Below are 24,761 nucleotides of genomic sequence, written 5' to 3' on the forward strand. Positions count from 1 at the left end.
AGGAGGAGGAGGAGGAGGAGGAGGAGGAGGAGAAAGATGGAAGGGAGGGGAAGAGAGAAGGGAAGGGACAGAGACAGACAGAGAAGACAGACAGAGAAAGAAAGACAGAAACAGGGGAAAGAGGAGAGGCAGACAAAAAGACACAAACAGGAAGGTAAGCAGACAGACGGATTGTATAACAAGATGAAGGGAAAGAGGAAGAAAATAAATACCAGAACTTTTAAGTCAAATGTTTTTCTTCATTCCTTTCAGTTTTAGCTTCAGCCTCAAGTTGAAAAAGTATGCGGTTTAGTTAGATGGATCATTTTAACAGTTTCCATAATCATCCATTGTTTTCTGTTCTGTGTGCTAGTGCAACTGTTTTTAAAAAACACAAACAAAAAGAATTCCATTGTTTTTTAACTTGCTTGATGTCCTGCCACATATGATCTAGTTCAGGGCCTCATTCTCCTTCCCTTGTCCTGAACCCCATCCTCATTTTTAGCCATTTCTGAGAACTGCCTCTGGTTTAATGGACAGAAGCCCTGAAATGCAGAGGAGACAGATAGCTTGGCTAGTGATTAGTTTAGTGAGACTTGTTTCCCATAGATATAGCCATATATATGGCTATATCTATGGAGTCCTGCTTCCATACCCTTTCCATACCCCAAAGCAGCAGCTATATTTAGATCCCTTGTTAAGGAAGTCAATTGGGCCTGAAGTCCTTGCTCTTGTTTGATCTTCTCAGGTAAAAGTGTGGTGGCTTTTCTCTCTTATACTTTCCTGGGGAACATTATCAATGGATCGTTCTTTGGGGAGAGAAAGTCACAGAAGGACGTCAATATTTCTTTGAACTCCAGGGTAGTGAGTGGTACCACTGGACTCAGACAAAACAGCAACCTTGCTAGTTCTGTCATCCTGACTTTTCAGCATCTTCAGGTGAGTTGAAAGCCATGATTCTCAAGGATTATGAAAGAACTATTGAACTGGGATGGATCTTATAGATCATCTTGTCCAACCTTCTCATTTTACTCAAGGGAAACTGAGTCTCAGAGAGAAGGATGGCACTAGCTGAGGAGACATGTAATTGATGATTGGAGCTCAGAACTTTCTCTAGGGGTTGTTTCATTTGATGTGGTGAATCTCCATCATGAAACCCTGCAGCCTTGCACATGTTAGTAGATATTTAATAAGTATTTGTTAATTGATTAATTGACTCATTCAAAATGCAAGCCTCTCTATTCCTTCCTGTTTTACTTCCCTGCCCATGATCCCTGAAGCTGGAATCAGGAGGTTGTTCCTGGACCTGTTAATCACTTCAGAGTAAGATATCATTTCTCTGAGAGCCAGTGTGGCTTCAGAAAGGGCTAAGGAATAGTCAAGAAGCAGTATATGGTGTTTGCTGTCTGACAACTCCAGGAGAAATGCCAGGAGCAGAAGAGAGGTCTGTACACAATGTTCTTGATCTGACCAAAAGCCTTTGATACTGTCAGTCATGGGGGCTTGTGGAAGGTCATGGAGAAATTTGGCTGCCCAGAGAAGTTTATCAGTATTGTGTGCCAGTTCCATGATGGCATTCTTGCACAGGTTCTGGATGATAAACGATGCTCTTGAGCTTTTGCAATCATCAATGAAGTGAAGCAAGATCGTGTGCTTTTTAGCATGACATTTTCAGAGATATTGTTGGACATCTTCAGTGAGGACAAAAACAGCACCAGGGTCAGCTGTCACTATGGCAGTAAGCTATTTAAGTTGAGAAAACTATAAGGGAAGACTGAAGTGGAGGGAAAGTTGGCATGTGACTCAATACAGTCTCTGAGACTGAGTTGCGACAACACATGGTTATATTTTCTGCTGCTTTTTTTGCTAATTTTGGCTTGACAATTGATTGTCAAGCAGAGACACCCCATCTGCCAGCACTGCACCATCCATACGTGGAAACATCAGTTAAGCAAATGGAGAAATGTTGACTGCTTTGGATAAGTTCACTTACCTTGGCAGTATACTTTCCAAGGATGTAACATAGATGATGAGGTTGATGAATGCATTGCCAGAACTGGCTCAGTGTTTGGGAGACTCCAAAGGAAAATGTGGGTGAGAAGAGGTATTAGGCTGCCTATCAAACTGAAGGTCTACAGAGCTGTTGTGCTGATACCATTGACATTTGCCTGTGAAACCTGGACAGTATACCAGTGCCATGCCAGAAAATGGAATTGCTTCCATTTGAGTTACCTTAGGAAGATTCTGAAGATTCCTTGGCAAGATAAGGTACCAAACACTGAGGTAGTCAAGAAATTCACCATGAGTTAAGATGTATTAAATGCTTTTCTTTTCTCAGGAAAATTCCAGCCAAGATCAGCAGTTCCTCTGTGTCTACTGGGACAGCAGCAAAGAGGGAGGCAGTTGGTCCAGGAAAGGCTGTTCCCTGTTGAAAACCAATGACACTCACACCAGCTGCAGCTGCAGCCACCTGTCTTCCTTTGCTCTCCTGATGGCTCTTACAGGCCAGGTATCCTGGTTCATGTACCCCATTCAGATCTGAGCATTGCCAAAAAGCTTCATCTCCCCCTCTTCCTTTGCCAGACCTTTCATCCAGGTTTTACTCATCCCATTCTACCTTGTATCAGTTTTGTATATTTCTAGTTATTTGTGTGTTTATAAAATTCCAGAAACTTCAATCTGGAAAAGCTTTTAAAGAGCATCTTGTTTATACTCTTTTGAATTTACTGTCCACAGAGGGGCAGTGATTTGGCCAACATCACACTGCTGGGAAGTTGTTGCTTGACTTGAATCCCAGCCTTCTGACTTTCAATCTATTGCTCTTTCTGGAATGCCACAATGAGTCTTACAGTTTAGGAGTCTTTCCCTTCAGCTAGAATGTAAGTTTCTGTAAGGCAGACCTAGAATCTTACTCATTTCTTTATACCACAGATATTCTCATTAAACATTTGTTGAATTAAATTGTCAACACTGTTAGGATGTTCAGCATTCCTTTGCCATGCCTATGAATACCCACTGGAACAAATAAGCTTGCAGAAATTTCCCAAACAAAGCATTATAGTTAGCACATGTATAGTGTGATCCTCACAATGACTCTGGGAGATCAGTGCTATTCTTATCTCCACTTCCTAGATGAAGAAGCCAAACCAGAGACCTGCTCAGGTTCACACAACCAATAAGTGTTTGAGGCAAGATTTGAAGTCAGTCTTTTCTGACACCAAATCTAGGACTCTATTCACCATACCACCTTGTTGTCAAGCTTTCAAATATAAATTCTCATCCTATTCTATCTCCTACACTACAGCAAATTCCCTTCACGCCCTTCAGGGAGATTCTAGGAGCAGAGAAGTATATAAGACAGGAGGCTTGCAGAATGTCTGTATTCAAAAGGGGCCTGGGGAATCATAAAGTCTAGCTTCTTTGTTTTATAAAGGTAGAGAGCTAATGCCACAGTGGACAGAATCCTGGTCCTAGAGTCAGGAAAACTGGTATTCAAATCCTCTGTCAGATATTTACTACCTGTGTGACTCTGGACAAGTCATTTAACTTCTATTTGCCTCAGTTTCCTTATCTATAAAATGGAGATAACAATAACATCTATCTCCTAGGTTTGTTGTGAGGATCAAATTAGTTAATATTTATAAGAAGTGCTTAGCATAGTGCCTGGCACATAGTGGGAACTTATAAATGCTTATTCTCTTCCCCCTTATAGATTTGGGCATAGAGACCCTAGAAGTCCCAAGGTCAGAGTACTCCTAAGGAGGCAGAGGTGGGATTCAAACTCAGACCTTCTGATTCTGAGGGCAGTGCTCTTTCTCTTACTTGAGGCTACATAATCCTGTTAGTTAGAATGCTGACACTAATTTTTGTTTTGTTGGGTCATAGGAGGAGGATGGTGTGTTGACAGTGATAACTTATGTGGGACTGAGCCTCTCTCTGCTGTGTCTCTTTCTGGCTGTCCTCACTTTCCTCCTATGCCGCACCATCCAGAACACCAGCATGACCCTCCACCTACAGCTCTCTCTGTGCCTCTTTCTGGCAGACCTACTCTTCCTCATTGGCATAGAACAAACGTCGGATAAGGTAGGAGTTACACAAAATGTTTACAGAGGAAATCAATTACACAAGATGGGGTTCATCTTTTTTCTGTTAAAAAAAGAATTCATTCATTATTATTAATATTATTATTACTCATATTTTAATAATAATACTAATGAATATTAACATTATTAAAACACAGGACAAAGGGGCGTAATGGAATTCTCTTTTCTGTTTGTTTTCAGAAATGAAATCTATTTCTCATGCTCTTGGATAGTTTAGGGCAAGAATGAAGCCATCTCATAAGGTCTCTTTTTAGACTAGAATTTCATGATTCTTAGTCGAATGTTCCAAAACATTGACAGGACTGAATAATATTGTCCCATTGCCTTTGCCCTGAGGCAACCCTTGTGAACTACAGATGTTACCCTCCATGCATCCGCCAGATGTCTTCATGTTTTCCATTTCCCTTTCTCCAGGTGCTGTGTTCCACTATTGCTGGTGGGTTGCATTACCTGTACTTGGCCACCTTCACCTGGATGTTCCTGGAAGGGTTACATCTTTTCCTCACTGTCAGGAACCTCAAGGTTGCCAATTATACCAGTGCAAGCCGATTCAGGAAGGGATTCATGTACCCTTTTGGCTATGGGATCCCAGCTGTGATTGTAGCTGTGTCGGCAGGGATCGACCCCCATGGCTATGGGACAGATAATCAGTAAGTAGGCCACAGCATTTTCTCAGTGGGATAACTTCTAAACCCAATTCATATTCTAAAATTTAGTCCTTTTTCATGTTTCCCAATTTATTTCAATGTTTCAAAACACTTCTCCCTGGGGCCAGGATTTTAATAACTTGCGAGGTTCAACACCCTTTTAAACTATATGCCTCTTGCTATCAAGATCTATGCTAGGTCACATTGCCATCCTAGGGAATCCATTAATATCACAGGCTTTTTCCTAGATGTAGTTCAGAGGATTTTTTCCAGTATCATCAGCCTTTCTTGAACCTGAGCATTGTAGTGTTACGATATCCCTCTGTGGCCTTCATTATCCCTACAAGCATTTGGAATTCAGAGATGTAAAGTTGAAAGCTGAGGAATGAAATTAAAATTTAAATTAAAGTTTTACTCAACACCTACCATGTGCAGAACTCTATGCTAAGCCCTGGGGATGAAAATGAGAATGACTGAGCTATTGACCCTAAGAAGCTTCATGGAGTTTCATAGAGAAGGGAGGAAAAATAAGAGATACTCAGAAATAAGCATTATAGGCAGAATGTGATCAATATGGGACAACCTGCGAGGGCTAAATATAACATTAGAAGTGCTACCAGAGTTATGCTCACCCATACCCTGGCTCATTTCCTTAATTTCTGCATTTTGATATGCAATTAATTAGCCAGAAAAGAATACAGCACATATATTGTGGCCAGTAGTTGGCACTGACTCCGAGACTACCCTCCCAATGATAACACTTGCACACAATTTTCCCCAGGTCCACCATAGCCTACCAGAGGGTGTCCTGATTACGTACCAGTCATCTATTCTTCCTTTATACTGGCCTGAGCAATTCCCCTTCCAAGCACCTACAACAGGTCCTAGTTTTACATAGGTCTAGACATATATACTAGAATATTCTCTAAATTGCACCAAATTTAAAAAATCTTTTCATTTCTGGTCCAAGCCAGCATTTTCTCCTTTTGGAAATCCCTCTTCTCATTCATGACTAAGCTTCTTGTAATATTCAACAATTTATATATATATATATATATTTAAAACATTATATATTAATTAAATTAATTTAAACCATTAAATTAAATTAATTTAAACCATTAAAAACATATATATATGTTTTTAATGGTCATATAATTTATTGAAATATAGAACAGGAACTATTGCTGCTAGTCTAACAAACGGGTCATAAGGCACTTTTGAGCAGCAGGCATAAGGGCTTACTCTAGCAGGATCCACTTCCTTTATTCCTCACCGTTTTTGAAAATTACTTGACAACCATTCTGAGGAAACATGAAGCAGAGGGGAAAGAGCAGAGTTGGCACTACTTGTTTTCACCAGAGCTATGGTTCACAATGTGGCCATTTTCATCAGTATTGAATAGAATAGAGTCTTTCCTTGATTTCTCCTATTCCCCGTTGCTCTCAGTCTGTAGTTCTCCAAGTCTCAGGTCAATCAGCTCTCCTCCCGCAAAGATCTCCAGAAGCAGTCCCAGTGCTGGCTTTGCTGTCTTGCACTTCCAGTAACAGTGTCTGTGGAGTGCCTGCTCAACCTCTGTTATTTGAAAGGACAATCTCAAATGGAACGTGAATGGGAATTCCTTTTTATACCTGAAATCCATGAGACTCCCTTAAGAAAGTCTCTTCAAGGGCAAAAGTAAAGAACAACAACTTGAGGACTTTAGAAAATGAATGTCTTTCTTAGCTTTAATATGCCTCACTGAACTTTTATTCCAGTCACTTCCAAGAGGCCTTGGAAATACTTGTTCCAGACACAAAGGAGAGAATCAGACTAAGTTTTATGGGAAATTTGAGGAAGAAGAGATCACTGTCACCTAGAGAAAGCTGCAAGGAGGAGGCAACTCCCAAATTGTGTTTTGCAGGGAGAGATTTTAACTAAGAGTTGGAATGAGGATATCATTCTGGGTCTGAGGTACAGCATGATAAAACGCAAAAAGACTGGAAAGGACAGGATATGAAAATTGAAAAGCAGACAGTTTGATTTGAACGTTGTACTTGGGACAAGGCATTTGAGATAAGGCTGCAAAGGGAGGTGGCAGCTAGATTTTACGAAACTCTGGATGTCAGAATTAGAAGTTTATACTCTTTTCAGTGATGAAAGGGAACAAGCTGGTGTTTTTACATAGGATTGAAATGAAAACAACAGTATACTAGGATTGATTACAAGATTGGATTAGAGAAGGAAGACACTATGACCAGTGAGGGTCATAGAAGGTGATGGATTGCATTGGCGATCATTACACATGGGTGGGATAAATTATTTTTGGCTTGATCAAGAGTAGTCATAAATGATTGATGCTTCGAGCCTGTAGGATTAGTAGAATGATAATACTAATAGAAATAAAGAAGTTAGGAGGAGGGGGAAGTTTTGTGAGGAAGATAGTTTCATTTTAAATGTTTTGGTTTAAAATGCCAGCAAGCAGTTCAGGTAGAGATTTCCAGGCAGAAATGTGGAACTAGAATTCTGGTTAAGATTTAAACTGTGGAGACAGCTAGGTGGCTCAGTGGATTGAGAGCCGGGCCTTCAGATGGGAAATTCTGGGTTTAAATCTAGCCTCAGACACTTTCTATCTGGGTAACTCTGGGCAAGTCACTTAGCCCTAATTGCCTAGCCCATACTACTCTCCTGCTTTGGAACCAAATCACAGTATTGATTCTAAGATGGAAGATAAGGATTTAAAAAAAAAAAGGCTGAATCTAGAGCTACAGATTTGGGGAACTTCTGCCTAGAGGCAATAAATGAAGTTATGGGAATAAGTATAGATCAAGTCTTCATTAGACTGTAAGCTTCTCCAGAAGATGAACTGTTTTTGCCTTTCTCTGTAGCCTCAGTGCTTAGTACAGTGCCTGGCACATAGTAAGTGCACTATACTTTGCATCTACTTCTCTGCCTGGTTTCAATTTGGAGGAGTTAAGATGCTCCTCACAGGCTAAGCTCATCCATGCTAATTCAAGCCTTGATTGACACCTCCCTCATCCTCTTCTTTCCTTTGACTGGAAGGCTGAAGGGTGAAATACCAAAATGCCCAGATGAATAGTCAGCTAACATCTAGGGATCTAGCCTACCGGTGTCTGTGCTGGGTTGAGAAGTGAGCCAGAGGGAATGGTACACTTTATTTGGGAGACAGATAATGGGGAGTCACTGAATGTTTTTAAGTAAGGCTGAAACATGATCAAGTTGATACATTAGGAAAATGACTCAGTCAGCAATATGAAGGATGGATTGGAGAGGGGAAAGACTCCAGGAAGGGAGACTGGTTAAGAAGATATTGATGGGGCAGTTAGGTGGCACCGTAGATGGAGCACCAGGAGGACTAGGATTCAAACCTGGCTTCATATACTTCCTAGCTAGGTGACCCTGGGCAAGCCATTTAACCCTGTTTGCCTAACTCTTGCCCTTCTGATTTAGAGCTCTTATTAAGACAGAAAGTAAGGGTTAAAAAAAGAATCTACTGAAATGGTGTAGGTGAGCAGACAGAAGTCTAAATTGGGTTGATGTTTTTGGAGAGAGGGGAAAGAGGGAAGACAGATATAAGAGCTAATATAGAGGCAGCCTTAGGGCTACTGTAGCAATAAAAATGGAATCTCTACTTAAGTCACCTGAGGGAGGGAGGTGTCCTTTCTTTTACTGCTTATGTCTGCTCCTAAGTAATATTTTTTTTTCCTTCTTCTTAGCTGCTGGCTCAACTTACATAAAGGATTTATCTGGAGTTTTGTTGGACCAGTAATTGCCATTATTTTGGTGGGTATATGGGATTTCTTGCCTTACCATTGAAGAGAAGATGAGTCTACAGTCCAAAAATCACACCACTTTAACAAGCTTTGGTAGCAGAACAAGAGGCAGTGTGGTTCAGTGGAAAGCACCTTGGGTCAAGAGTCAGATGACTTGCTCCATTATTCAAATTCTGCCTCTGATGTTTACATGGGCAAGTCACTTAAACATAATGGGCCTTGATTTCCTTGTCTGTGAAAAAAAGAGTTTGGACTCACTTGGGAGACTTTTAGTACTAAATCTATCATTCTGTAATAGTTGGAACCCCTAGGTGACCTTAGGAGAAGTAAATCACTTCACCAATCCAGTTCAGTTTTCTCCTCTGTCTAATAAGTGACTTGAACTAAATGACCTCTGAGATGCTAACTAGCTCTAAATTTGTCATCCTATGACCTGGTCCATTCTAACATTTTGACCAAAGCATCTACCTCCCCTAGAATCAGGAGCCACTTAAAAAAAACACATGATTGTTAAACCTTTACAAGGAGATAAACAGTCCACTTGCTTTGAGAGAGATGCTTGAAATACATACCCTCAATTTTCCCCTGAAACATAGCTTCTACAAACACTTTTGTAGGATCCAACAAGTCAAGATTTGCATGTGTAGAGGAGCCTGTGCCTATTGCCTAGATCCATAATTTCATCTGGAAGGAAGATCTTTTTTTTGAGTCGATGTTGACTCCAAAGTAGGTAGTTTCCATGATTTGCAATAGAAAAAAAATGTGCCATTATGCAGTATCTCCTCATTTTAGAAATGAAATCTTTCTAAAAGTTTGTCCTGAGAGACAACAGAACTAGTGATTCAATGATGGACACATAGACTCTATTTTGCCTTTCATTGATGCATCCGTTGAGAATCAGGGTTGCCTTCATTCCATGATAAGACATTGAAGAAAACCTTTATAACATCATAGTTGTTGAGTTGAAAGGGATCTTTGGGATCATCTAGTCTACCTTCCCTTAACCCAATTTAATAGATGAGAAAACTGAAGAACAGAGAAATCAAATGACTTGCACAAGATCAAGAAAGTAGTTGAACCAAGATGAAAACCTATGTTTTATGATTTCTTCCCATTGCCCTATGATTTCACTGCCTCTTGAACTATTCTAATGTACTTTTCCTTGCTTATATCAAACACTTTCCTGATCTACCTCAAAGTTAGTTAGTACCTTTCCTCCAAGAGTATCTCTAAGTTATTCTATATACACCTCTTTTTTGCTTTTAAATTAATTTTTAAAATTATACATATATTGACAATTATTCGCTGACTTTCTAGGATTCATATTTTCTCCTTCCCTCCCTTCTTCCCCTTCTTGAGTCAGTAAATAATCTAATAGAGGTTATATTAGTACTTTCATGAAATACATATTTCCATATTGTTCATGTCATGATAAAAGACATATCACATACACAATAAAAATCTCATGAAGGATATAATGTGGCAGATGGCATGCTTTAATCTACAATCAGACACCAATAGTTCCTTCTTTGACTGTGGAGAGCAATATTCATCATGAGTCCTTTGTAATTATCTTGGAAACTTGCTTTGCTGATAATGGCTCAGTCCTTTACAGTTGATCATTGTTTAATATTTCTATTATGGTATACATTGTTCTTCTGGTTCTGCTTATTTCACTTTGCATCAGTTCATATAAGTCTTTCCAGGTTTTTCTGTACTCATCCTGTTCATTTTTTTAAGGTACTATACAACTTGCTTGTATGTAATTGTATGTTATGTCCACACACACCATTCCCCTGTCCATTAGACTAGGAACTCCTGAAGGATAAGGATTATTTTTGTCTTGCTTCATATTGCCACTTTGTAATAGCACAATGCTTGGCACATAGTAGGCACTTAATATATGCTTATTTATTTCACTTGAAGTGATTTCTATTGAATAAGGCGGTTTCATGCTTCATCATTTAAAAGCCCTTGTCATTTCTGAGGACCTACTTTATTGTCATCACTTTATTGACATCACTTTTTGTTGTCTTGTAATTGCGCCCCTTCTGGTCTAGCTCTAGAAGGTTTCTAGAATATCATTTTCCTTTCACTTGAGGGGGAAAAAAAGGAGGAAGATAGAGGGTATTATGGTTCCTGCTACAGAAAAAGGAGATGAAAATAGTATTAATTCCTCACACTTACATAGTGCCTAGTTTGTATTCACTGGTCTTCTCAATGTTTAATCTGTATAACCACCAGTCTATGGTAGGCATACTATTTTATGGTGACAAATGAGACTCAGAGAGATTAGGTGATTTGATCAAGGCCACATAGCTAGTAAACATCAGAGATGAAATTTAATCCCAGGCATGAGTAAACTGATAAATATTTAACAGTAGACTCTCCCCTCCCCAAAATGTGCATAACACATTTTAAAATTTAATCTGCATACATATTAACATGGAAATGTGCTTTTATGACCTCAAACCTATGTTCAAAATCAAATTGCTTGCCTTTTCAAAGAGGGAGGTGGGCCAAGAAGGAGAGAGAATTTGCAACTCAAAAATTTTTTAAATAATTGTTAAAATATTTTTACATGTAAGTTGGAAATATTTAACAAAATAAATAAAATTAATTTTAAAGAATTAAAAATTTAATCTGCATATTAATATCTCTCTCACTTTTCAAAGCCCAGAAAAATCAACAAAACAATAAATCAAGCCCTAATTTATAGCTTTTTGTTAATTTCCATTGTGTAAATGCTCACATTAAATATTTAACTATCCAGTTTTGCAAGCCAAGATGAACTCACTCCAGCCTGCCCCTAATTCCAGGCCTCTTGCTTCTGAAGCATTCTATTTTCATCAAATGGCAGAAACTAGAAATATGAACTTTAAATACAGGCATCCGTTGGTGTTAGTATTTATTTCATGGTTGGTTTGTTTTTTTGCAGCTCAACTTGGCCTTTTATTCAATGACCCTGTGGATTTTGAGGGACAAACTCTCCTCTCTCAACAAAGAAGTGTCTACCATTCAAAACACAAGGTGAGAATGCACCCAAATGAGAAGGACCCTATGACTTAAGCTAGTGGTACACTCCTGGGGGATTTATGTTTATAAAAAGTTGGAAAAATTTTGGTGTGAAACTCCCTGGGCTATATGAGGGAAGAGTGGAAGGGAAATTTAGAGAATATTTTTTGCCAATAGAATGCATTTTTAAATATAAAATTACTGAGACAAATTCTAACTCCACTTTCATTGAACTAAATTTGAAATTGAAATTGAACAGGACAGGCAAAGATCTTTGACATTCTACCCTCTCATTTTATATATGGGGAAACTGAGGCCCAGAGAGGAGAAATAAATTAATCCAAGCAACCCAAACAATAAGTAGCCCAGTCAGTCTTTGAACTCAGGTGTTTTGACTTCATCTCCAAGCCCCTTCCCTTTTTATAGAACATAAAATTGGAAGAGACTTTAGAAATCCCCAACTCCAGTGATCTTCAAATTATTTGATATGCTATCAGTAAAGCACATACTTCAACTATAAGTCGTAAGTGGTTGGGAAATAGGAGGTATTTGACTGAGGAGAACTATCAGTTCTTCTCTTGCACCCCCACCTTTAATTGGGCAGAACCATGCTTTCCTAATCCTCCTTTTAAGCCTCTCCATGAGCATGACTTCTCCCTTTATTCAAAGCCTTTAATCTACACCAGGCAAGATGGAGCTCAAGGGCCTTTCTTCCACTTCTATAGACCATGCCTCCCTTATTAAAATGCTCCTGTGCATTTTGTGTTCAGGCTCTCATTCCATTAATCTTATCATGCTTTTGAGGAATTAGAATACCTCTATCAGTAACAGAAAACCACAATTTTTCAGATATCTTATTTTCTTTAAGAAATGGTCCTGTCTTCAAGCTCTTTCTCCATAACTTTTGGATGTACTTGGTATTTGTGCAGATTCCAAATATTTTTCTTCATTCACGAAGTTTTGCAGGGACATTTTTCTTTTGGGCCACCTTCCTGCCTTCCTTGGGTTTGAGGTTCTGAAATATGTGAGTGTATCTTCCTCTTTTGTGCTTAGCAACAGACTTAGTCCTTCATTGAAAGGGTTCATAGCTGGTTGAAGTAGTTCTTTGTTTTCTGACAAGCTTTTTTTTTTTTTAATTTGAAAATTTTCATTTAATTAATTAATTAATTTAGAGAAATTTTCCGTGGTTACATGATTCATGTTCTTCATTCCTACCCCCTCTCCCGTAGCCAACAAGCAATTCCACGGGTTTTACAAGTGTCATTGCTGACAAGCTTTTATTTTATTTTTTATTTTTTTAATTACTTTTTTTATTTTTAGAAAAATTTTCCATGGTTACATAATTCATGTTTTTACTTTATCCTTCACCCCCTCAAACTCTCTCCCTTCCCCCCATAGCTAACTCGCATTTCCACTGGTTTTAACATGTGTGGTCAGTCAAGAATTATTTACATATTATTTTGATAGTTGCATTGGTGTGGTCCTTTCAGGTCTACATCCCCAATCATGTCCTCATCAACCCAAGTGTTCAAGCAGGTGCTTTTCTTCTGTGTTTCCTCTCCTGTAGTTCTTCCTCTGAATGCGGGTAGTGCTCTTTTCTATAAATCCCTCAGAATTGTCTTGGGTCATTGCATTGCTGCTAGTACAGACATCCATTATATTCGATTTTACCACAGTGTATCAGTCTCTGTGTACAATGTTCTTCTGGATCTGCTTCTTTCACTCTGCATCAATTCCAGGAGGTCTTTCCCGTTCACGTGGAATTCCACAGGTTATATTATTCCTTTGAGCACAATATTATTCCATCACCAACATATACCACAATTTGTTCCGCCATTCCCCAATTGAAGGGCATACCCTCACTTTCCAGTTTTTTGCCACCACAAAGAGCGCAGCTATAAGTATTTTTGTACAAGTCTGTTTATCTATGATCTCTTTGGGGTACAAACCCAGCAATGATATGGCTGGATCAAAGGGCAGGCATTCTTTTACAGCTCTTTCGGCATAGTTCCAAATTGCCATCCAGAATGGTCAGATCAGTTCACAATTCCACCAGCAGTGCATTAATGTTCCAATTTTGCCACATCCCCTCCAGCATTCATTACTCTCCCCTGCTATCATTTTAGCCAATCTTCTAGGTGTGAGGTGATACCTCAGAGTTGTTTTGATTTGCTTTTCTCTAATTATTAGAGATTTAGAACACTTTCTCATGTGCTTATTGATACTTTTGATTTCTTTATCTGAAAATTGCCTATTCATGTCCCTTGCCCATTTATCAATTGGGGGAATGGCTTGATTTTTGTCAGAATTTTTGCTATAAGGATTTTTTCCCAATTTGTTGTTTCCCTTCTGATTTTGCTTGCATTGTTTTTGTTTGTATAAAAAACTTTTTAATTTAATATAATCAAAATTATTTATTTTACATTTTGTAATTTTTTCTAACTCTTGCTTGATTTTAAAATCTTTCCTTTCCCAGAGATCTGACAAGTATACTATTCTGTATTCACTTAATTTACTTATAGTTTCCTTCTTTATATTCAAGTCTTTCACCCATTCTGAATTTATCTTGGTGTAGGGTGTGAGATGTTGATCTAAACCTAATCTCTCCCATATTGTTTTCCAATTTTCCCACCAGTTTTTGTCAAATAGTGGATTTTTGTCCCCAAAGTTGGGCTCTTTGGGTTTATCATACACTGTCTTGCTGACATCACTCACCCCAAGTCTATTCCACTGATCCTCCCTTCTGTCTCTTAGCCAGTACCATATTGTTTTGATGACTGCTGCTTTATAGTATACCGTAATATCTGGTACTGCTAAGCCACCTTCCTTCATGTTTTTTTTTCATTATTTCCCTTGATATCCTTGATCTTTTGTTCTTCAAAATAAACTTTGTTATAATTTTTTCTAATTCAGTAAAAAAGTTTTTTGGTATTTTGATAGGTATGGCACTAAAAAAGTAAATTAATTTGGGTAGAATGGTCATTTTTATTATGTTAGCTCATCCTATCCATGAGCACTCATTGTTTTTCCAATTGTTTATATCTAGTTTTAATTGTTTGGAAAGTGTTTTGTAGTTGTTTTTTTCGTATAATTGCTGTGTTTGTTTTGGTAGATAGATTCCTAAGTATTTTATATTGTCTAGGGTGATTTTAAATGGTGTTTCTTTTTCTACCTCTTGTTGCTGTGATGTGTTGGAAATATATAGAAATGATGATGATTTATGTACATTTATTTTGTATCCTGCAACTTTGCTAAAGTTGTTGATTATTTATACTAGCTTTTTAGTTGATTCTCTAGGATTTTTAAAGTAGACCATCATATCATCTGCAAAGAGTGATAGCTTAGTCTCCTCCTCGCCTAGTTTAATACCTTCAATTTCTTTTTCTTCTCTAATTGCTACTGCTAGTGTTTCTAGTACAATGTTAAATAATAGAGGTGATAATAGGCATCCTTGTCTCACACCTGATCTTATTGGAAAGGCTTCTAATTTATCCCCATTGCATATGATGCTTGTTGATGGTTTAAGATATATACTGTCTATTATTTTTAGGAAAGGACCTTCTATTCCTATACTTTCTAGTGTTTTCAGTAGGAATGGGCATTGTATTTTGTCAAAGGCTTTTTCAGCATCTATTGAGATAATCATGTGATTTTTGTTGGTTTGCTTATTGATATGGTCACTTATGTGGATGGTTTTCCTAATGTGGAACCATCCTTGCATTCCTGGTATACATTCCACCTGATTATGATGGATAACCCTCTTGATCACTTGCTGGAGTCTTTTTGCTAGTATTCTATTTAAGATTTTTGCATCTATGTTCATTAAGGAGATTGGTCTATAATTTTCTTTCTCTGTTTTTGATCTACTGGGCTTTGGAATCAGTACCATATTTGTGTCATAAAAGGAGTTTGGTAAGACTCCTTCTTTGCTTATTATATCAAATAATTTGTATAGTATTGGGATTAATTGTTTTTTGAATGTTTGATAGAATTCACTTGTGAATCCATCAGGCCCTAGCTATTTTTTCTTAGGGAGTTCTTTGATAGCTTGTTCAATTTCTTTTTCTGGTATTGGATTATTTAAGTATTCTATTTCTTCTGCTGTTAATCTAGACAATTTATATTTTTGTAAATATTCATCCATATCATCTAGATTGCTAAATTTATTGCCATATAATTGAGCAAAATAGTTTTTAATGATTGCCTTAATTTCCTCTTCATTAGAGGTGAGGTCTCCCTTTTCATCTTTGATACTATTAATTTGGTTTTCTTCTTTCCTTTTTTTAAATTAGATTTACCAGTACTTTGTCTATTTTATCTGTTTTTTCAAAATACCAGCTTCTAGTCTTATTTATTAATTCAATAGTTCTTTTACTTTTGATTTTATTAATTTCTCCTTTGATTTTTAGTATTTCTAATTTAGTTTTCATCTGAGGATTTTTAATTTGTTCATTTTCTAGTTTTTAAAGTTGCATGCCCAATTCATTAACTTCTACCCTCCCTAATTTGTTAATATTTGCACTCAGTGATATAAATTTTCCCCTTAGAACTGCTTTGGCTGCATCCCATAGGTTTGGGTAAGATGTCTCATCATTGTCATTGTCTTCAATGAAATTATTAATTGTTTCTGTGATTTGTTCTTTCACTAAATTATTTTGGAGAATCATATTATTTAATTTCCAATTAGTTTTTGGTTTGCCTCTCCATGTATTCTTACTAATAACTATTTTTATTGCATTATGATCTGAGAAGGTTACCTTTATTATTTCTGCTTTTTTGCATTTGTTTGCCATGTTTCTATGCCCTATTACATGGTCTATCTTTGTGAATGTTCCATGTGCTGCTGAAAAGAAGGTGTATTCCTTTTTGTTCCTATTTATTTTTCTCCATATATCTATTAACTCTAATTTGTCTAGGGTTTCATTCACCTCTCTTATCTCTTTCTTGTTTATTTTTTGGTTTGATTTATCTAGATCTGATAGGGGAAGGTTGAGGTCCCCCACTAGTTTGGTTTTGCTATCTATTTCATCCTTGAGCTCTACTAGCTTCTCCTTTAGAAATTTGGAAGCTATACTGTTTGGTGCATACATATTGAGTACTGATATTTCTTCATTGTTTATACTGCCTTTTATTAGGATGTAGTTATCTTCCCTATCTCTTTTAACTTTATCTATTTTTACTTTGGCTCTGTCAGATATTATGATAGCCACCCCTGCCTTCTTTTTCTCATTTGAAGCCCAAAAGATTTTGCTCCATCCTCTCATTTTCACTCTATGTATGTCTATCTGTCTCATGTGTCTTTCTTGTAGACAACATATGGTAGGATTTGGGTTTCTAATCCACTCTGCTATTTGCTTCCGTTTTATGGGCGAGTTCATCCCATTCACATTCAGAGTTATAATTATCAGTGTATTCCCCAACATTTTGGTATCCTCTCCTAGTCCTGCCCTTTCTTCTTTCACTGTTTCTTTCTATACCAGTGTTTTGTTTTTAATCAGTTCCTATAATCCCCTCCCTTGTTGTACTTCCCTTTCTCACCCCTCCCTTCTTATTGCCCTCTTATTGTTCTTTAAAGCCACACCATGCTCCCCACCAAGCCTTCTCCCTCCCTAGTATTGCTTCCCTCCCCACCAGTCCATTTGTTACCCTTCTACTTCTCTATAGGACGTGAATCAATTCTCTGCCCCAATGGATCTGATTGTTCTTCTCTCATTAAGTTGATTTCAATGCATTTAAGTATTGAATATTTCCTCTTTCTAACCTCTTAACTCTTACAATGTATTGTTATTTTTCCCTGTTGGTCCCACGTGCTTCTTTATGGAATATAAATTTATTGCTTTTTGTTTGTTTTCCTATTTTTCTTATTATTACCTTCTTCCCCCTCCCAGTTTTATATATATTTATACCTACACACACACACACACACACACACACACACACACACACACACAAAGTATATCTATATATATATCACTTGACATTTCATCCTACACAGTTTGTCCCTGTTCCCTCTATGTAAACTTCTTCTAGTTACCCTGTTGATAATAACAATTTTTAATATTTGCCAATATCTTCTTTTCTTCTTGGGATACAAATTGATTGAACATATTGTGTCCCTTAAAAAAAATAATTTTTTTCTCCTCCCCCCATTCTCTTAATAATTATCTTTTGTTGATTCTCTTGAGTTCTGGGTTTGGGCAGCTTTTTTTTTTGACAAGCTTTTAAAGAATATGTCTAGAGTCCTTTTTGATCTGTTAGTCACTGGACAACTGATAGCATCAGAGATCACATCAGAGGCTTGCCCTAGAAGCTATCTTGTTCTCATGCCCACTTCTATTTTCTTTGAGTTCATCTGTGGGAACTCTTAGGGGAGTGGTAGCCTGGACCAACTCAGAAGCTACATTTAGCTGGGATTATACAGGATGTCCTTGAAGGTCATGGATCAATGACCCACAAAGAGGGCATAGATCTATTTGGGAGATGAAGCTTCAGGGTCTCAATTTCCCCCCAACAAAATGAAACTGAGAATGGATCAAGAACTAGTCAGGGTGGGCAGCTAGGTGGCTCATTGGATTGAAAGCCAGGCCCAGAGATGAGAAGTCCGGAGTTCAAATTTGACCTCAGATACTTCCTAGCTGGGTAATCCTGGGTAAGTTACTTGATCCCCATTATTTAGACCTTACCACTCTTCTGCCTTGGAACCAATACACGGCACTGATTCCAAGATGGAAGATAAGGGTTAAAAAAAAACAAACAAACTACTCAAGACACTGAGATCCACCCAGCCCCATGATATTTCTTCATTTTCCACCTTTTTTCTCAATATCTTGATATTCATCCTCATTAATAACAATCTTTGCTTTGGAGTAATTTGCCCATTCATTAGTCTCCTTTTTGAAGAATTCTATTTGGTTGTTAAAGTCCTTCACAACCTGAAGTCAACCTGATTTTCCTGTTTCATTTCTGTTTTTCATATGCTTTACAATCCAGCTACATAGACTTCATCAGCCCACATATGCTCCATTTCCCTTCTCTGGCCTTTTGCACTGGCTATCTGCCATGACTGTAATGTACTTCCTTCTCACCTCATGTTCATATTGTTCCTTCCATTGCATCTACCTAATCCTTGGAGGGAGTTAGGGATGGAAAAAGGAACTTGGGGACCCTCCAATAGGTCCAGTACACCCTCAAGACTGCCCCATTCTCTTGGCTTCACCCCATCTTTCAGCCACTTGAATGTGAGGTGGGACTGACCCCTGGCCATTCTTTTGCTTTTCTCTTCTTTTCTCCCCACTGGCCATTCTTCATCTTGGTTGGATGTGACGGCCCTTTTTCCTCATTGGCCCCCCCCATCTTTCAGCTTGCATCTCTCCAAGGTGCCACCATTCCCTGACCCTTGGAGGATGGTGAAGTGAGAACTGCCAGCCTCCTATTGCCACTGCTATAATCTATAGACCAAAGTGTTGGGAGGAGGGAGACTCCAGTCTGTATTGTTTTCCTGTGTCCCCATTGATCATCTTATGCTACTGATAGTGCATAGTTTCCATGTTGGAGATCTTTGCACTAGTAACAGACACATAAGGGGGACCTTAGAGATCATCTGGTCTAATTGCTCATGTTATGATTAAGGCCCGGAGAGGGGAGATGACCTGCTCAAGTTATTTGGAGGCACACAGAGTTTCTTACATCTTATTTTATTTTTCTTCAAACAGGACACTGACCTTTAAAGCCTTTGCTCAGTTCTTCATCCTGGGCTGCTCCTGGAGTCTTAGCTTTTTCCTGACTGAATCTATAACTGAGCCAGCCCAATCAGTCCTTGCCTATGCCTTCACCATCATCAATTCCCTGCAGGGAATATACATCTTCCTGGTCCACTGTGTCCTCAATCGCCAGGTAAATCAAACTATATCAGTTATCTCACTAGCTGCAGCTAAACTTTTTTTTTTTATGATTGTTGCCTTATTTCCCTCTGCTCATTCAGAGACACTGAGATGTTTATACCTGGGTTCTGACAAGTGGGGTGTCCTCCAGTTTGGATTTTATTAGTTTTCTATCATTTAAATATACTGGGATTGCAGAGACATGAATTAATCCCCCCTTTAAGGAACCTCATCTCTCAGAAGAACAGAGGCTACAGAAGATGCTTTCTTTCAAAAGGACCATTTTGAAATGTTTATGGTTTACGCCCAAAGTTTGAGTGCAATGCATGGCCTATACTCTGCACATAGTGAAAGACAACAACGTGGGGCTCCAGAGCTCCAGAATCAGAGTCAATGAGTTTGAGAGGATCTTGGAGGTAACCTAGTGCAACCTGTTCCCTGAACAGCAGGCTCCTTTAACACTTATATCAGCATATTATAGACTGTTAGCACAGGGAACTCACTACCTCTTGACAAAGTCCATTCCATTAGGGATATATTCACATCCAGTTCCAAGTGTCATACAGATTTAAGAATGGTCATCACAGAGTAACAGCCATACCAGAAACCTAAACGGTACCTGCTTGCTCAAGGGCAAGGATGAAGTCCCATTTTACAGAAGAGGAAGGCAAAGTTTGCTAAAAACTAGTCAGCATGACCATAGAGAATGAAAGAAAGAGATAAGATGAGAACTCATGTTTCCAATTCAGTGTTCTTCAGAGGCAGCATGTTATAATAAAGAGCCCTGAATGGTGGTGGAGTCAAAAGATCTGAGTCTGATTAAGAGTTCTCCCCATTAAAACCTGTGAAAATAATCACATTCCAGGTCCAGGAAGGGTTTATCTGTCAATTATCCTGTGGTTCCATGCTACCATTCTTGGGATTTCTCAGACCAAACCTCCCCTTCTTCTTCCCCCCTCCACCCTTCTGTCTCTGTTTCTCTGCTTCTTTAGGGCTGGGCACTTCTTGCTCTTTTAGTATATGCTGCCAGTACACAAACAGTACCTGGCATATAATAAGTGAATAAAAATGTGTTTCTAGAAATTCATTCATTCATTTGTGATCTTGTACAAGTCACCACACCTCTCTTGTCCTCACTTTCCTGTTCTGTAAAATGTGAGGCTTAGATTATATCAAGGCTTCTTTACCTGAGGTCCAAGAACTTGTTCAAAAATTTCTTGATAATGGCATTTCAGTGCAATTGGTTTCCTTTCATTTTATGCATTTGAAAACACTCTTCTGGGACAGGGTCCCTAGAATTCCCTTGACTGACTCCTCAAGAAAGAAAGAAAGGAAATAAGCATTTGTTAAGTGCCTACTATTCACCAGCTATTGTGCTAAGTGCTTTATAAATATTATCTCATTTTATCTCCATAACAACTGTAAATTATAGGTGCTATTAGTATCCTCATTTTACAATTGAGGAAACTAAGCCAGATGGAGGTTTAGTAACTTGCTCAGGGTCACAGAGTTAGTAAGTATCTGAGGTCAGATTTGAACAAAGAGTTCTCAGAGATATTCTATACAAGAGATTATTCACTTTTTTGGGGCCCTGGATCTCTAGGTAGAGGTAACTCTATCTGCCCACTCTTTAGTTGCCTCTACCTAGAGATCCAGGGCCCCAAAAAAGTGAATAATCTCTTGTATAGAATATCTCTGAGAACTCTTTGAGACCCAAGTCTTGTGATCCAATAACTTCTGGTTTTTCTGGTCTAAATTTTTAGGTCCAAGAAGAATACAGGAAGTGCTTTAAAGGGATCCAGAAAAGAACAGAAACAGATACCAGTGAAATGCTGTCTGCTCCAACTATTCACAGCAAGGTGGTAAGAGCTTTTCTTTTACCCTAGCACTGCTCTCCTGATTGAACAACTCAAGCCACATCTCACTAGGCCTCCTCATCCCTTGGCTTGTCAAGAAGAGAAAGTTCTCAACATTGTCCTGATGAGTCAAGGATGGGGTTCCTGGTCTCTGTCTGAAGTCTAAACCAGAAATGCTGGAAATTTTGAGTCAAAGCTTCTAAGACAACTGAAATTTTCCATGGGAATTGACAGAAGTAAGCCTGTTCTCCCAAATTCCTTGCATTGGAAGCTAATTCCTTCTGCCTGTTAAGTCATCATGCCCTTGAGCTCATCTTTTCTCAGAATATTGTTCCATGGCAACCTGAGTGCCCCCAGGAGCTACAGGCTCCAATGACCAAAGAAAATCTCCTAAAGTAGGAGTAATTCTACCAAAAGAGACTTCTAATTTAATTGTCTAGTCTCCTTGAGAGTCATTAGTTATGATACTGGGAATGTTGTTGGAATAAATGATCCAGGAAATGGTCTGGATTGTGCTGTGCTATCCATACTCTTCCTTTGACCTTCTTAACTATGACCACACACAAAGAGTTATGGGATATTTTGTTTCCTAGCATCACAGAGAAAACTCTCTCCACAGCTTTAATCATTGTGTAGGAGCAGATGAGAAGGACCAGAACTGAGTACATTTTACCCTATTTAGAGATGCTGGGAAGTTTTGGTATTGCTGGAGACCAATCTGGGTCAAGCCTAACTGAGGTCAGTCCAATGAGTCAGGCCCAAGATCGCAACATAATGAAACAACTATGGGCCACAAAATTCAATTAAAAAATGTCCTTATAATAAAAGACTGAAAAATAAGAGTTATTCATTTCCAATTCAAATGGACTCCACCCCTCTGCAAAACTTAGTCAGAGAGACTTCCCAAAGGGCAATGGAAATTCTACTAATCCTTGATCCTCCAGCCTGCCAAGTCCTAAATAGAAGAGCACCATGAGATTTTTTTTTTTTTATGTCTTGAGCAACACAGAAGTTTTGCTAAAATAGTTCAAGTCCTGGTCCCCTGGACTAATCAAATCCTGAGGAGGACTTCTTTGCCTCCTTAAAAGGAAACCAACTTCTACCACAGTGATGGGAGGAATAGTATGTAGAAGATCAAGTGTATGCAGGATGGGAGAGGGAGAAGCCTAGAAGTAGCCTTTAAGAAGCTGCTTTTAATTTTGTTGACCGTCAGGGTCAGATCTTGTGTGACTACTCAGCCGCCCCACATTTCCCAAGTGCAAAGAATTAGAAATGCTTCAGTGACACCCTATCTAGCTGGTATGTTTAGTTGTACTTTCTTTCTGTTCTTGTTCTGGAGAGCTGTGCCCCAAGCTGAGAAGCTGCACATCCAGTAACTCAGACCCACAATTTCATTGTTCCTGGCCAAGATCAAGAGGCAACCTAAAGGGAGAATGTAGATAGCACAGTACAATCCAGTCCAGGACCCGGAACATTTACTCCCACAATATGCTCAAGTAATATAACTTCTGACTCTCAAGGAGACTACAAAGTGATATTGGAAATCTGTTTTGGGGAGAGTTGCTCCCACTTTAGGAAATCTGCATAGGGTGTCATTGAAATGGTGTCTCTTTTAGCTTTTTAGTCCTATTAACTCTTTAGGAAAGAAATATCATGGCCTTGGACTCCTTTTAAAGTTGGGGGTGAGTGAGAGAGAGAGGCTATCTGACACCCTTTATATCCAGTTCACTTATTATCTCTGAGTTTGGGCATTGATAGATTTGTTTGTGTCTATCTTCCCCCCTCTGTGTGCCTTGATGCATAGATTGGGCTGGGTTGGGAAGAGATGACAGTGATTGTGTGGTAGCTGCCCAGGCATAGAGCATGCCATGGGTTTGTGCAAGGTCTTCCTAATGGGGTAATAAATGCTCTGCTTTTATGTTCTCCATTAGCCTTGTGGCTCTAGAATGGGAATATCCTGGGTAGAAACTGCATTTGAGGGGGTAGGATGTAATTGCTGCTATTCGGTATGGGATGAGAATTATTGGGTAGGTCAAATGCTTAAAGAAAATCAACAACCAAAAAAACTACAATTAGTTAACATTGATCACAATAAGGGATTTGGAAAAATAAAATTTTAATCCTTTATACTATTTAGGAATGTAATCCTAGATATAAGAGTGTTTGGAATCTTGGGCTCTCAGTAAATCCTAGTTGTTTGTTGTTTTTTTTAAAATCTCCTATAGGAAATTGGAGGATTACAGACTTAATTTTACAGACATTTTCAACATTTTTTTCTTCTCTTCTTTCCTCTCTCCAAAGCTTGAAGAGCTGGAAAAATCTATGGAGGTCTCTAAGAGGAAAGAAAGTGCCTAAACCCGAAGACACCCATGACTTATCCTGTGCTCCTAGATGGGGTCATCTGAGTGACTGGACACTCCTGTGTACTCAAAATACAGTGCATTTTAGTCATATGTTTTCTTTTCCCCCAATAATATTTTATTTTTCCCAATTACATGTAAAAACAATTTTTAATATTCATCTTCTAACATTTTGAATCCCAAGTTCTCTTTCTTCCTTCCTCTTCTCCCTTCTCCCTGAAACAATAGGCAATTTAATTTGGGTTATACATGTATAATCATGTAAAATAGAGAGATATATATTCTTGTTGGGTCTTAAAAAAATCTTTAGTCAGCTACTTATAGGACATTCATATGTATTAATCTATCTCCTGAAAAAGAGTACTGCATCATTGCCTAACATTTAACATCTTTAGTTGGTATTAAAAATCACACATTTCAAGAATAGAGCTTTTTGTATTTCCCTCAAAAATCATTTCCCCTCCAACTTTGCTTTTTCTGTTGAGGACACCACCATACTTTAAGCCAGCTTCATAATCCTGGATTCAATAACTCTATCACTCTATCATACTTCCTATCCAATAAGTTACCTAGGCTTGCTGATTCCACAACATCTCTGTCATCTATTTCTCTCTCTCCTCACAAAAACTCTCTTGCTTGGATGGATAGTCTCCTAATTACTTGTCCCTCCTCCCAAACTCTCAGCTTTCCATTTCATCAATTACATGGATGCCAATTTGATTACACAGAAAACTCAAATATAATCATGCCATTCCCTACTGTGAATTCCCTACTCCCTTTATGATAAAATACCATATTTTTATTAATTTATTTTTTCACTGATTACATTAAAATTCCTAGGTATCTCCCTCCCTCTTCTCCCTATAATAGAGAATGCATCACTGGACAAAAAAAATGTACATATCAACTATGACTTTTGTGTTTCTATTTATCAGTTCTTTCTCTGGAGGAGGACATTCACAAGTTGTTCTTCAAACATTAATTCTGTAGCTGTGTATAATATTCTTTTGGTTCTACTCATTCTGCTTTTTATAATTTCATATAGGTCTTCTCATGTTTTTTTTTTAAATTAACCTGCTCATCATTTCTCGTGGTGTGGTAGTATTCCATCAAAATCATGCCACAACTTGTTTGGCCATTCCCCAGTTGAT

General features: G+C 38.3%; 1 protein-coding gene across 1 annotated transcript in view; it reads left to right on the top strand.

The window, feature by feature from the left end:
• Window positions 1-23,605, top strand: part of LOC123242601 (putative adhesion G protein-coupled receptor E4P) — a 44,076-nt gene extending 20,471 nt beyond the window's left edge. Inside the window, exons 8-16 of the mRNA XM_044670493.1 lie at window positions 728-918; window positions 2,318-2,488; window positions 3,865-4,062; window positions 4,497-4,732; window positions 8,443-8,509; window positions 11,438-11,529; window positions 19,227-19,407; window positions 21,158-21,256; window positions 23,552-23,605. Coding sequence (XP_044526428.1) covers window positions 728-918; window positions 2,318-2,488; window positions 3,865-4,062; window positions 4,497-4,732; window positions 8,443-8,509; window positions 11,438-11,529; window positions 19,227-19,407; window positions 21,158-21,256; window positions 23,552-23,605 — 1,289 coding nt within the window. The remainder of the gene's footprint in view (window positions 1-727; window positions 919-2,317; window positions 2,489-3,864; window positions 4,063-4,496; window positions 4,733-8,442; window positions 8,510-11,437; window positions 11,530-19,226; window positions 19,408-21,157; window positions 21,257-23,551) is intronic.
• The last annotated feature ends 1,156 nt before the right edge of the window (window positions 23,606-24,761 follow it).

The sequence above is a fragment of the Gracilinanus agilis genome, chromosome 1, assembly GCF_016433145.1.
Source record: "Gracilinanus agilis isolate LMUSP501 chromosome 1, AgileGrace, whole genome shotgun sequence".
NCBI classification, from domain to species: domain Eukaryota; kingdom Metazoa; phylum Chordata; class Mammalia; order Didelphimorphia; family Didelphidae; genus Gracilinanus; species Gracilinanus agilis.